The 13282-nt window shown below is 44.5% G+C and overlaps 1 protein-coding gene across 5 annotated transcripts in view; it reads right to left on the minus strand.

Annotated features, from left to right (window-relative positions):
• rbfox1 (RNA binding fox-1 homolog 1) overlaps positions 1 to 13282 on the minus strand; it is a 184500-nt gene that overhangs the window by 120661 nt on the left and 50557 nt on the right. The window contains exon 1 of one of the 5 annotated variants that reach the window (XM_081710910.1): positions 12604 to 12750. The exons of 1 other annotated variant lie outside the window; for it this stretch is intronic. In XM_081710910.1, the coding sequence (XP_081567036.1) occupies positions 12604 to 12624 (21 nt within the window). In that variant the 5' untranslated portion in view covers positions 12625 to 12750. Of the gene's footprint in view, positions 1 to 12603; positions 12751 to 13282 lie in introns of those variants that run through there. 3 more of the 5 variants (XM_081710909.1, XM_081710912.1, XM_081710908.1) reach the window with 3 other exon arrangements.

The raw sequence follows: 13282 nt of genomic DNA on the forward strand, positions 1-13282 counted from the left end.
ACCCTTAAAACAGGGGAGCTATGTGTAAACAAAGGGGTGTTATTTCTAAGTGGTTCACATAATATGATCTCAAATTAATCTGACATTCAGCATGTCATCACTGAATTTCAAATCCAATCACATCTCTGTCCCAGCACTTAAAGACTACATGGTCAGCTGCCTCAGTTTTAATCGGTTCCATAGCCATTAAATGTTCTTTACTAACATGGAACAGACAAGGCAGGAGAGAATCAAACATATTTGAGCAGATTGTTTCAGCCGGGGCTTTTATCGCGGCTAAAGCATTTCTTCGCTGATCACTACAGGTGCTAATTACGATGCTAAATCATTTATGCAGAGCCAGACAAATGATGTCAACACGGACGGGTCTGCCGGAAAGGTCTCAGTTACAAATGATCCACGATAAATCACCCTCGCCTGCTTTCACGCTCACATCATGAGCACGACACATAATGCGTCCCTGATAGAAAATTCATACCGGTACAGTAAAGCAGACCTTTTTTTGTGTGTGTGGCAGAACAAAGACAGCCTTTCATTTGCATCAGAAGAGTTCACGTTTCAAGCGCTTCCTGAAAACGAACGCGACTCAGATGCGAACCGATTCTTCACTGTTAATGACCATCTTATTGGGCAAACAGCACTCCCCGTGTCTGAGGAGTATCAGGTTTTTTTTTTGAACGAATGGAGATGCCTCCAGCTGATACTTCTGGCCCCTGGCAAGATGAGGATGAAGGCAGTGGACCCTGGCCAACGCCCAGCTCATAACTCAGGCACGGGGCCGCCTTCGGGAGAGGAGAAACAAGTGCTGTCATAGAGCGGCTGCAAGCCTTCAAGATTTATTTGCCCGTTTCTCAATTAATTGTCCCATTTTCTTAAGCAGTCACACAGACATAGTTTGTGCAAAACTTTTAAAGTAATTAGGATGGCACAAGACCATTGCTGTGACTAAGAAACTATCCAAAATGCATCGCGGTTCTGATCCGTGATGGAAGAGACGGAAGAGTCCGTCCTGAAGGGTAGCATGCTATCTTTCAGCCGTGTTCAACAAAAATCAGTCAGCAAAAACCCAACAACGGTCTTGGAAGCTCAGCAAACGTTTCTGTGGTGTCCCGCTATGGGCCGCCTCTCAAATGGACGACATTCGCACGTTGCTAGAAGAGGGACTTTGAAGTTGGGTGGCTGAAATGGGAGCTGGAGTAAAGATGGCAATTAACCGGCGCTTCGTATCTGATCAGTGGTTAAAATGTTTCTCGAGGTGTCTGGAGCAGCTACACATGTGATCACTTACCAGCTCCGAAAGCAATATGCTTTCCTGGAAGCTGCAATTCCCTGGCACTCATTTATTCATTACGTCCACAGGAAACTCTTAAGTGCATCCAGGGCTTTTTAGGCCCAGCAATGAATTGCCCTGCCAGTCCTGTGGCATCAGCATCGCTCAGTAAATCTGCTGGGTTGCCACGAGCCGACGGTCAGACGCGAGGACGACTGGCATGCTGCCACCGCAGGGGCCCGAGCGTCGCGTCCAGTCAGTCAATGCAGGATGACTTGTGGAGCGATCTGCACGGCCTTTAGGGCGCACCGGGGAGAGGGGACCATCGACGTCTCGGGATGTATTCTCAGACGTGGCTTCACTAATGTCTCTCATGCTCCACCGAGCGCCCGCGTAAGTGCACTGACACACATACACACGCATTCACACACGCACTTAGCCTTGGTTGTCAGTGAAATCTAATGTGATTGTGTCTATCTGACTATAAGAGGCCGCTCTAGTGAAAGCCAGGCTTCTAAAATCCATCGTCATGGTTGAGAGGAAAAATCAAGAAAGGTTTGTTCCCCTCCCCCTCCCCCCACCACTACTAATGTTAAAACCCCAGCTAAGAAAAACCACTGTAAAAGACTCAATTTACTTTTAAAGGTCAAATATCCAGTCACTACTGAAGAGACTAATTAAGTGCCCTTCAAGGTCCCAGGAGTCCATATGAATAGATAATATAACTGATCTGAAACAGGGAGTCCTCCACGTGAAGAAGACTGAGTGCCACCTCGTTTGCGCGTGGCTGGACCTGCATTCAAATGCTCTCAGTGGAAGGATTCGTACGCTGAACAAACATAAATGTTGCATCGGCCAATCCTGCGTCGTGGAGAGGAGGTTGGAGGAAACAGCAGGGCAGATTTCAAGATGCATTGTTCATAAACCCACCAGGGACTTTCTCCACGGGGTGAAGATAGAGGTGGAGCTCTTTTACGTCACCAAAGGTCCAAGAGTTGGACTGGAGCACTATGATCGGCTCTGCGCATAACACAAGTCTTTAGGATTAGGATACAGTCAGGACATTAGTAACACTTGCACTGAGAGGTTTGACAATGACATCATATCAGACCAACAAAAATGCTATTCACCAGGAAAATGCATGAAAGCCTAAAGAGTAACTTCAGCACAAGCAGCCACTGATACGATGAAAAGAGTTTCAAGCCAACAGGCAGCCACAGCCTGTTACCTGAACACAGCCCAGTATACACACTAATGGCCAATCCCATCTACTTGAACACAGTGCAGCCTATGTACTAACACCCAACCGCCTCCTTCCTAATCACAGCGTAGCCCAACTTCATGGCACAGCAGGGAATATGCCCTAACACCCAGCACTGTTCCAGCAGCAGTAAATATGCTCTAGAACCAACCCCCCACCAAGCAACCCGTCGGCCACTACGGACACATTCGCCCTCTAACCAGAGGTGACATGACAGAGAAGGTACTGTCCTGGTATGTAGTTCACTTTACTCATCTTTATACCCCCCACTGCCTGTTGGAGGAGCAACACTCAATCCCGTTTGGGCCTCGCAAACAGAGCACCGATTCCTGCAGTTGGGGAGCGAGGGCAGGGTAGCCTAGGTGGGTGGGGGCATGGCTGAACACGGGACGCCTACAAACCACACCGAGTCGGTGGCAGGCTAACGGCCTCGTTCCGTTCACTCATGGGACAAGCTACACTCGGGTCCGGTCCAGGCGGCTGCACATGCACACATTCTCATAGACAGCACGGACTCCCGACAGCCGGACGCAAGCTGGACGCGCCATAGATCTGAGCAATTTATGTGGAAAATTTCAGTGAAAGCAATTACAAGACTTTCAGAGAAGAGTTTCAGTGTAATTAAAGTGCTTCTCCATTTTCACATTGGAGAAGAGTTTAAATTGCATTCATTATGGTTTTACAGCCCAACCTAACAGGAGGTTACGCAATGTGGATTTTTTTCTCAAAGTTGTGTATTTTTTCTTCGTCTAAAGCTGCCATGCATGTGTGGGTATGGAGATGAATAGTCCATTTACATTTCATGTCATGTTGGGCCGTGCAGTCATAACATAAATGGTGCAAGGTGAGTGTGGGTAAATAAGGGCGGATGTGCCGATGCACACAATGTTGGAAGACGGGTCCATTTTCTGCTGAGTTCCAGGCAGGCAAGCAATGACACAAGGTACGTGCACCGGGCTGTGGAGGAACAGAGTGATGGCTGTCAGATGCTCTGCTCTTTGCTCTGGAGAGCTCTCATTGGCTCTTCCAGGGCCCCCAGGCGGTGGTGGGGCGGGGGAGTTGGGGGGTGTGGGGAAGGTTGTATAAGACCAGCTACAGTAAGCATGGAAGTGAACGAGCAATCTCCCTCCAGATGTGCTGCTGTTATTCGAGCGCTGATTTATATTTAATAGCACAGAAATCTGGCCAGCATCCTCTGCAGGGACACATAGTGGTCGAGGTTGGGGTGTGGGGGTGGGGTCAGAGGTCACCTGAGGACACGCGAGAACAGATCTCAACACCTGCGGCGCTCCCCTCACGAGTGAGGATGGGGTCGAGGGCTCGGGTGGATGGTCTCGGATGCCGTGTAGACACTGGCTCCACATTAACCCCAGTAAAACCTCTGCTGTCGCACTCAGGCTGCGGTGCCTGCGATGGGCAGAGCCTTGCGCTCTCCCAACGCTCCATCACCTATAAAGAGCATCTCCATAAAGTTCAGCCATGCCACGTCCGCGTAATGACACGTTCCCCCTCCTCGCTCCCACCCGATTTAATGTTTCCGGCCATAAATTCCATAAGCATATGAGAACTCCTGGAGCGGCATAAAACCCAACACGGAGAGAGATTTCATTTGCATGTGAGTCTAATTAGAAATCGGAAAATTACCACCCCATTATTACTTGTGCATGTCCAATAATACCAGATCTAATATCCCATAAGAAAACTCCCTGTGAATTGCTGTCACCCTCTCTCCCAGTCTAAGCGTGCCATCCTGTCTTTTATTTAATAAGTCAATATACCATTGTATAACAGTAGACATTTCTGACACAAATTGTGTTCAGAATGGGAAGAAGTTCCCCCCACACAATTCTTTATTGATTGTACCAGCTCATAAAAGGAGAATGGAAGACAGTGGGGGACTGCTGACTGCCACTATTTTCTTGAGCTGGATAATAAAATTGCTACTTCAGGACTTAGAAGGTTAAGTTCTAATGAGTATTTTGGATTGCATGTGCTCGTTTAACGGTCTCATAAAGAAATGCTTTGCTTGGCTAATGGACGAGAGCTCGGCGGAGGAAACCCGCCGCGCCCGCTTACGCATCACGTGCTGTCAAAAACGCTTTTGGTGAGGGCAGGATAAATAATTACAACTTCTGAAAAGACGTCAGTCATAAAACTCGGTCGAGTGGATGATGAGTTCAGGTGTGCACTCTCTTATTATTAATCATGGCCCGAAGATGTCCTGCTGTTCTGGGCGCTAGACGGCTACGGGCGAGACAGCGAAGGCTCAAAGGCCGATCTCTGGCCCGAAACGCCGCTGCACTGTAATGAACAGCAGTGGTCCTAAAGGCAGGAAAATGAAGCAATGCGACTTGAAGACAGGACCAAGACTGCTTCCTGGAGAAAATGAATGCACCTTGTAAAATAGAGGCTTGAGACCTCATTATAGAAAATAATGCACTTGCTCAGACCAGCACTTAACTGTGAATCCACTATAGGCTTTGTCAGTTTAAGACAGTGTGAAGGCTCTAAGGAATCTGGTTATATAACTGTGTGGTGCACATACTGCTACACAATCCCCAGCTTATATGCCATTACTGGTTGAATCAGTGGGTTGTGATATGCTGTCTATGCCCCACTCGTCACGACCTCACAATCAACTTGTCACAATATTTAGGACAAAAAGAAAAAAGAACAATGCCACGTATCCTTGTTGGTTGCTACTGAATCAGGTCTTCAGGCCTGATTTGCTTTTCTCTATTAAATGACAAGGTTTGGGTGTATGAAAACGTGGCAATACATAAATTTGGGTGAAAATATTTCCTTTGCTGATTAAGGATAAAAGACAAAACAGATCTAATCCAGTAAGCTTGCCAAGTTCTGGGTGCCAAGGCAATTAATATATTGTAGTGTTGTGTATTGTTGCATATTATTGTGTTTACCAGTGCAAAGTGAAACAAAGAGAACAAGAGGAATTACACTTCAGTAACAACTATATAAATAATATTTAAGATGGGGCAACTTAGAACAGCTGCTTTCATTACAGTGGAAGCCCATTTTAAGACCTGGGATAGTTACTATGGTTCTGTAAAAGACTACAAAGACCTTAAACAAGCATATAGTGGGTGAAATTACATCAAAATGGATCTTGATTCATCATTTAAGCAAAATCAAATATCTAAACATGGTGGTTCACCTACATCCCACCATTTAAACTTAAAACAACCTGCTGTTAATGTAGTTCCCCAATGTAGTTCAGTGGGATTCCATTTAAAATTCTATCTGAGATCAAAATCACTGATCTTAACTGCATTTTCTCTAGTATGTCATAAAATAAAAATTAAAATAAACAATACATTTACTCTGTAACACAAGGTTTATTAACAGATATTCCAAAATCTGAAATATATCATTCACAATACTGTCCATTTAGACAACAGATATTCCAAAATATGAAATCTCATTCACAGTGCTATCCATTTAGACAATCACAACAGTTTCCAACTACAAAAAAAAAAAAAAAAAAAAAAGTGATTAATGCAGGTATGAAGAATTTAGACTAAGATTTCTGAAAGGTGTCTGCCAAGATAGCACATTCTCTTAGAAGACCAGCAGACAGAAGGTCAATATTCCCACCCAACTTTCTTGTGATTAATTTTTAATGGGCAGGAGAACGTCGCCTTTCTAAAATGTAAATGGCTTTAATGTTAAATGCAAAGGGTCTGACACCTTGATCAATCACTGCCTGCACTGGGCGTCTGACGGTAGTGACTGGAGAGAACCTCCCGATGACATCTCTCTCTCCCCGCGTCCTCCAGAGAGCCTCCCAGAAGTCCTCCGCTGGCCTCAGAGCCATCCAAAACTCACAGCTGTCTGTCTCTCTATGACAGAGAGAGACAGACAGCAGTGAGCTATGGATGCATCTGAGTAGGTGAGGCAAGAGGAGGAATTTTATAGATATCATTCCTCTGGTGGATTTTACATATATATACATATATACAGAAAAACAGATGATGACAGATAGATAGATAGATAGATAGATAGATAGATAGATAGATAGATAGATAGATAGATAGATAGATAGATAGATAGATAGATAGATAGATAGATAGATAGATAGATAGATAGATAGATAGATAGATAGATAGATAGTAGGAGCAGTGATAGTTATAAATGGATCACTGTCTACTTCTTTCAGTTTGCATAACTAAATATATGTGCAATATCAGTGTTTTAGCTGCTGTGCTTCATACACGTAACTCCCAGTACCCTGTAATACTGTATATCAGAGAATTCTCTCAAGGTCATGATAATAAAATCCCTGAATGACAAACAAGCATCAGAAAGACTACAACAGCTTGAGGATGTTGAGAAAGGGCTGGCATGGTTGCCACTGGATTGCTATAAAACAGATGCCACATTTCCAGGTTTATAGGTTGCATGAGACATCTGTCTTAAGGTTCCTGTAGCTTTTGCTCAGTTCAGTTTACACTGTGGATATCTGAAACATCCCAGAGGTTTGTCTATTGACATGTCAGTCAACAGATACTAATGTGTGGGAAGCTGAGCATGCACAAGATGACCTGCGAGTTGTTTACTGTATTGGTGTGTGAATGTCTGCATGGACATTACAGAAAGATCCCAAATGACATAGACTGTCAGCAAAACTGGCCTCTACTTTAGCATCTAGTTTAGTGTTTCCACTAGCACAGATGGTTGCTAAATTTGACCTGTAACATTTTGCAAGTAGTAAAATCTAGAAATTCTTACTTCAAATCCAAAATGTATTAATGTATGTCTGTTTTCCCTGAAAACATCACAAAATGACCTGTATGGAAGCTTCTTACAGCCTCATGCACACATCAATAAGCAATAAATAACAGCCCTTAACAAACATATACTGTTTATATATAGCCTATACATGCACGCATCCTTATCTTATACCCTTCTAATCTTGCCGTATCTAAATTTGAGCTAATGCTCAGTTTGAACATACATTAACATTCAGTACTTTCTAAAACCAGGATTTCAAAAAATAATTCAGATTACAAAGCATTCAAAAGAAAGCATATTTTTAAAATACTGCAATGATAACTCAGACCCAGCACAAATAGGCCTACTGCCTACCTTTGCTCAGCAGTCACAGTACGATCCAATTTATGTGTGCGCAGTGGTGTCACGTGACATCGCGAATTCTACAATTCATCACGCTCTAGTTCCGCCTCTCAGGTGACTGCCCGCCCCGTTAGGCAGCCATCCCCTCTGCATCCGGTCAGCATGATGTATCTGCTGTCTTGGCTCAGTTAATGAAAAAAGAACTACCTGTCCTTTAGAATACATGCTGGTTGGGCATAATTAGATTGTAACTCTCCCGCAGTTTAGCGGCTCCACTTAGAGCCCCCTATACGCGACACGAGCGAGGAATAAGTAGCTCCTTTATTCCCTCCATCAGTACTATTTACTTGCCTCGTGGAAGAAGCTTTCCAGAGCAACGCGGCCTTGGAAGCAATCGCGCTGCGCGGGAAAAGCGGGTTATTTCGCATCCCTGACGGAGCGCGCGTTAATTAATATAAATCTAAATAAAGCAACGACGGATGGCGGGCTAATGGGTTTCAGAGGGATACTGTGTTTATTCTAAGCGCACAGAATGCGAGACCCCAGAGAGGAACAGGTAAGGATTGTTACAGACAGAGACAGATGGATGGCAGAGGCTGTTAGAGACTCGAATAGAGCTGCAGAGAGGAGCCCCTACACGCGGAAAAAGGCCGTAATAAAGGCTGCAACCCGCTGCTCGCCCACTCAGCACCGCTGGAAAAGCACGTGAGCGATTGCCGCGCACCACATCCTGCGCTATACATTCATCAATTCACACGTGGGAAACGAAAACAAAACCAAAAAAAAAAAAAAGAGAGAGAGAGAGAGAGAGAGAGAGAGAGGAATAAATGACAGACAAATATATTAGGGTGTCAGACATCAGAGACGCGCTGCATAATTTCATTGAAATTCTGCTTAAGTGTAGGATGTATGATAATGTACTGAATGATATGATAATATGATTCATCAACGTGTCACCATCCGTACACCTGAGCCATAACGGAGATTTCCATTTTATCAACAGTAGTACAGTGATGGTACAAACGGCTAAACGTTTTGGAATGCTTCAGTGTGACACCACCTACACAGGACCAGGAGAGTTTCACTTCTATAATGTCCTGGAATGAAATCAATAAACTTTCCATCGCAATATAGTGGAATCAAATTACAATGATTTCAATATCCATCTCCAGATCATTAAAAAAACATGTAAAAGATGTGCCACCAAACAAGTGGGGAAAGGAAATGAACATTGTGAGAAAGATACAGATTTCATTTGTATCTGTTTGGGTACATCATTCATCACACAGGAGCCTTGAAGTGTGTTCTGTGCTTAAGTCTGCATTTCTTATGCCACAATCTTATTATGCCAAATAAATTCAGAAAACACTAAGGCAATATTATTAATCTTATGGAACAATATTGTTGCAAATGCAGATTCTTGGAGATATTTCAACTCTGCTACTGGGCGTCATGCAGTATTAATGAGACTGTATATGTAACAGTCACCATATTACTGCATTCAATGCAAAAATGACAAGAATACATTTGTATAAGTAGTTTTAACATCTTTAAAGCAGACCAGTGCCTGACTAGGAGAAACTTTAGACCGGAAGAGAAAACTCTCTCTTCGGGTGTATAAGTACTCTGCATATGTAGGAAGAGTATATTTTGAGGAAATGCTTATTTTAAATAATGAATAATGCTCAGCATTTAACTTTTTGCTTTGCCAGTATAAACGGTAGGTAGTGGCGACCCCTACAAATAACCAGTAATTCAGCACGATAACATAATACACAAAATAATATATTAAGAACTGATGCTTCATGTCATTTATTTGAACATGCTTTGAAACACTCAAAATTGGGAATCATAAAAATAATCTATTTTAAAAGCTACAGTATAATCCTCTCTTTTTGTTCAAAGATGTGTATAATAGTAAATTACACTAATTTTAACATCATGTCTACATAGCCAAACCAGCTAAATATTATCATGTACAAACGATCTCTCACCATGATTGAACAAGGGCAGCTTCAAAAGCGATGACTAATTAGAAAAAAAGTAATAACATTAATAATAATATTATTATTAATAATAGTAGTAATGCTAAAATGCCTTTATACTGTTTTTTTTTCTCATTCATGATTATGTGAATGCAGAATAAATAATAAAAAATAACTTGTTTCTTTGAGTGGCAACATCCCCATCTTTGATTTCACTGGGGTTGAGCACCGCTGTTCCTGCCTTTGTTCTCTGACAGGGTTATTGGCACGTCTTAGGCCGGCTTAATCCAAAAGGAAGACGGGCGCACTGGGGATCGGTGCTGTTTTATCTGGGAGGGGTGCAGGCTTCACCCTGGGAAGCTCTGCCTTCGGCCTGACATCGAGCCTGCGAGCTGAAGAGCTCAAGAGCTTGCATCTGCTTGCAAAAAAACGGTAAATTAATAAATATTCGATGATCTGCCTCAGTCGGGATCAAGGTAATCTCATGCTGTCACTCCCGCCATTCCACCCCGTTCCCTTGCCCTCGCCATTGTACGGTGAAACACAACGGGTAAACAGCCGGCCGAAGGTCCCTGTGTGCTGACACGACCGGAGGGGGTGGAGGTGAAGCTCCGTGTTTTACCTGACGTGTCTGTCAGAGGAGTGAAACACAGTCATTAACCACCAGTCCACGGGCTAAAACACGCAGCCATTAACCGGCGTCGCAACTCAGTTTCTGTATCACTACAATGGCATTTTAGTCAATATGGCAGAAACGCTTTCAGTTGAGCATGGGCTCTTGACTACCGCTTAAAACTTTAAACTCTTTCTGTCCCCTCGGTCGCCAACACTAAGCTATCAAAACAATATCCCACTTATGGACCTGACACATAGATTTTGCTTAATTAGATCGATTTGCCCTTAAGAATATTATATTCCAAAGTGTGCTTTAAGTGAAGAGAACACTCATTCCATCCCAGGCTTTGCGGCGGGAGTACTTGCTGTACCTGGTCGATGTGCACCTGGCATTCGCACTGAATCATTCCCAAAATCGACACAGCCGCGTGGACCTTTCAGGGGAGCGCCTCCTCTCGGCACGCTGGGCGGTGGAGGAGTGGAATGGCACCTGGAGGTCGCCCAAGTACCTCGATCAGGCTCACGAACAGGAGCCAGGGGGGGGGCGTACTGCGGCACTGGCCCATTCTCATCCCCCACCTTTCAAATTGAGAATGCCTGCCTCCTTTACATTTCACCATGGTGAACGCACCTGACATCTGAGGTGACTTTCAAAGACTTGAAAGGTGAAGCGCAGGCCCCAGCGCATGTCTTAACTGCTGAGTGGGTCCCTCAGCCGGGAGGGAACATTCTCGTGCCTGGCAGGGGGAAGCACTCCACTCCTCCACTCGCTTCCGTGCTGGAAAGTTTGCCAGAGTTTGCCCAAGGAGAGACAGTTCAGCAAATACTCCAACCACTGCCGTAAAAGGCACTGGCACAGAAACCTATAATGAGTAAATCGGAACGTGGAAACAGCACTCTGAAAGTCACAAATACATTATCATTCCAATAACACCTTGGCTATCAGCTGAAGGAACACCAGAAAGTCTATATAGTCACAACACCACTTAGCATTGCCGATACTATGCCATTTTGAAGCATGGGACTGACAGACTATCAAAAACAGCATACAGGTCAATGCATGTTGCAATCGAATTGCTGCAATATTGGCTGCCGGGTTAGACTTTGGCTTTGCCCGTTTGGGAATATCCTCAGCTCTGCAGAGACGTAATTGAAACCAGCAATCCAAGGGAGCAACATCCATTATGTAAAGAGAGGCAGAGAGCACAGCTGAGAAGTGCCTTTGCTGCCACATTATGGAGAGGTGTCTATCCAGGAGAAGAAGAAAAAAACCCAGCCTGTTCTGACAGTGACAGAGTGACAACATGAGATCCAATGGCAGCTGTGACAGTTCAGCTGACTGCCGTGCACTCTAGTGCTATGTAAATTCTTCCCAGGAAATGGCTATGTAACCGGTGATGAGTGAACGGACCTGGAGGAGCCTCCCGTGTGATTCCCCCCCCCCCCCCCTTCATCTTCTTCCTCTTTTTTATGTGATAATGATGATGGTTAGGTGGGGTGGATAATGGGCACTGAAATAACACAGTGCTGGATAATCCAGGCACGTTGCTTCAGGAGTACAGCAGTCACACCAAGGTGGCGCATATGAGACGAGAGCATATTCACCGTTTCTGCTGTAATTTCAGTGATGGAGTTGCATGCTGGGTTTCAAAGGTCGCGATGCTGTGTTCATAGTCCCTGTTAAGCTATGATCCTATTCAAACCCTAACTGAATTTGGGTATTACAGTGGAGTCACAATCATTCTCTAAACCATGGGTTAGACATAGTCTATGCTGATGTGTATTAGTATGTGATATGCAACTGGAGAATTACAAATTCCATACCAATTGTGGAATGCAGCTTAATAGCAGTGCCACATGGTCCTTCATGGTTATCAGAGTCATATCTGTTTATATGACTAGAGGAATTTCTTAAAGTAGTGTACCTTATAAAATATTAAAAAGCAAAACTAGAAAAGGGCTTGAAACTTGAAACTATTACTACTGCTAATACGAAATCTGAAAGGCTCAACACGACCCAGTAAACATGACCCGTTATTGGCTTTTGTCTGAAGTCTTAAACGTCAGTGTGTGACTACCAGAAGGAAATTAATTTAAAAATAAAGGAAATGAAACCTGAATGTTACTAAGATGATGTAGACCTTTTGAGTACATTCCTAATTTCACTGTTAACCAGGAAGGCAGATGTCTGTAAGTGACAACATTATTAAAGCAACCCCCTCAACGCTACTCGTGGGCATGCCTAACCAGGCCCCATCCAAGGTGTCAGCACTGACACAGCACCAGAGCACAGATTATGATAACAGATAACATGGCTGCCCTGCCATTTCAAGATTCACCTATGATCGCCGCACACTGTCCAGTGGCAGCACACTTACCGCCACTGGACGCGCTGACATGGCAGACAGCCGCCAATTACAGCACAGCCTCGGGACACGAGTGCCAGGCACTGAGCACCGTTGCGAGGAGAGACTACAGGATCCAGTGCTCGGTGCAACCCGGCTGAGGGAATCGGCGCAGAAGTCCAGGCTCACGGAGCAAGCCGGTCGACATCTCCCTCCACCCACAACGCCCCCCACCCCCACCCCCACCAACGGGACTGCCAGGAACATTACATCTGATTTTATCCATCAGCCATTCGCCATTTGTCCAGTGTTGGGTTCAGGTTCAGAGGTGTCCCCGCCTTCATCACTCAGCCTCGGAATCAGACATTGCATTTCACGCTTGTTAGCTTGACCTTTCGGATTCGCTCACAGCTAAAGAGCCAGCAGTCATGGAAATCGAGCGCGCGATCCAAGGAAATACCATAAAACCTTTAATACTTGTGTCATAGCCCCAAGTTACGTTTCTCTGACCTTCCACTTCTCGGATTCGTGTTGCTCAAAGACATAAAATTGGTATCCATTTCACCACGCAGGTCCTATATATTCATATTTTCAAAACCTGATCTGAAATTCCAGTGGCTCTGGCTTTGATGCTTTTACTGTAAAAACTGAAGCCATTAATGTTTCATTGCAAAAGAAAGAGGACGTGGCATTTCAGACGGCTGCGGCACAT

This window comes from Electrophorus electricus, chromosome 3 (assembly GCF_041902795.1).
Source record: "Electrophorus electricus isolate QZ-2024a chromosome 3, ASM4190279v1, whole genome shotgun sequence".
Lineage (NCBI taxonomy): Eukaryota > Metazoa > Chordata > Actinopteri > Gymnotiformes > Gymnotidae > Electrophorus > Electrophorus electricus.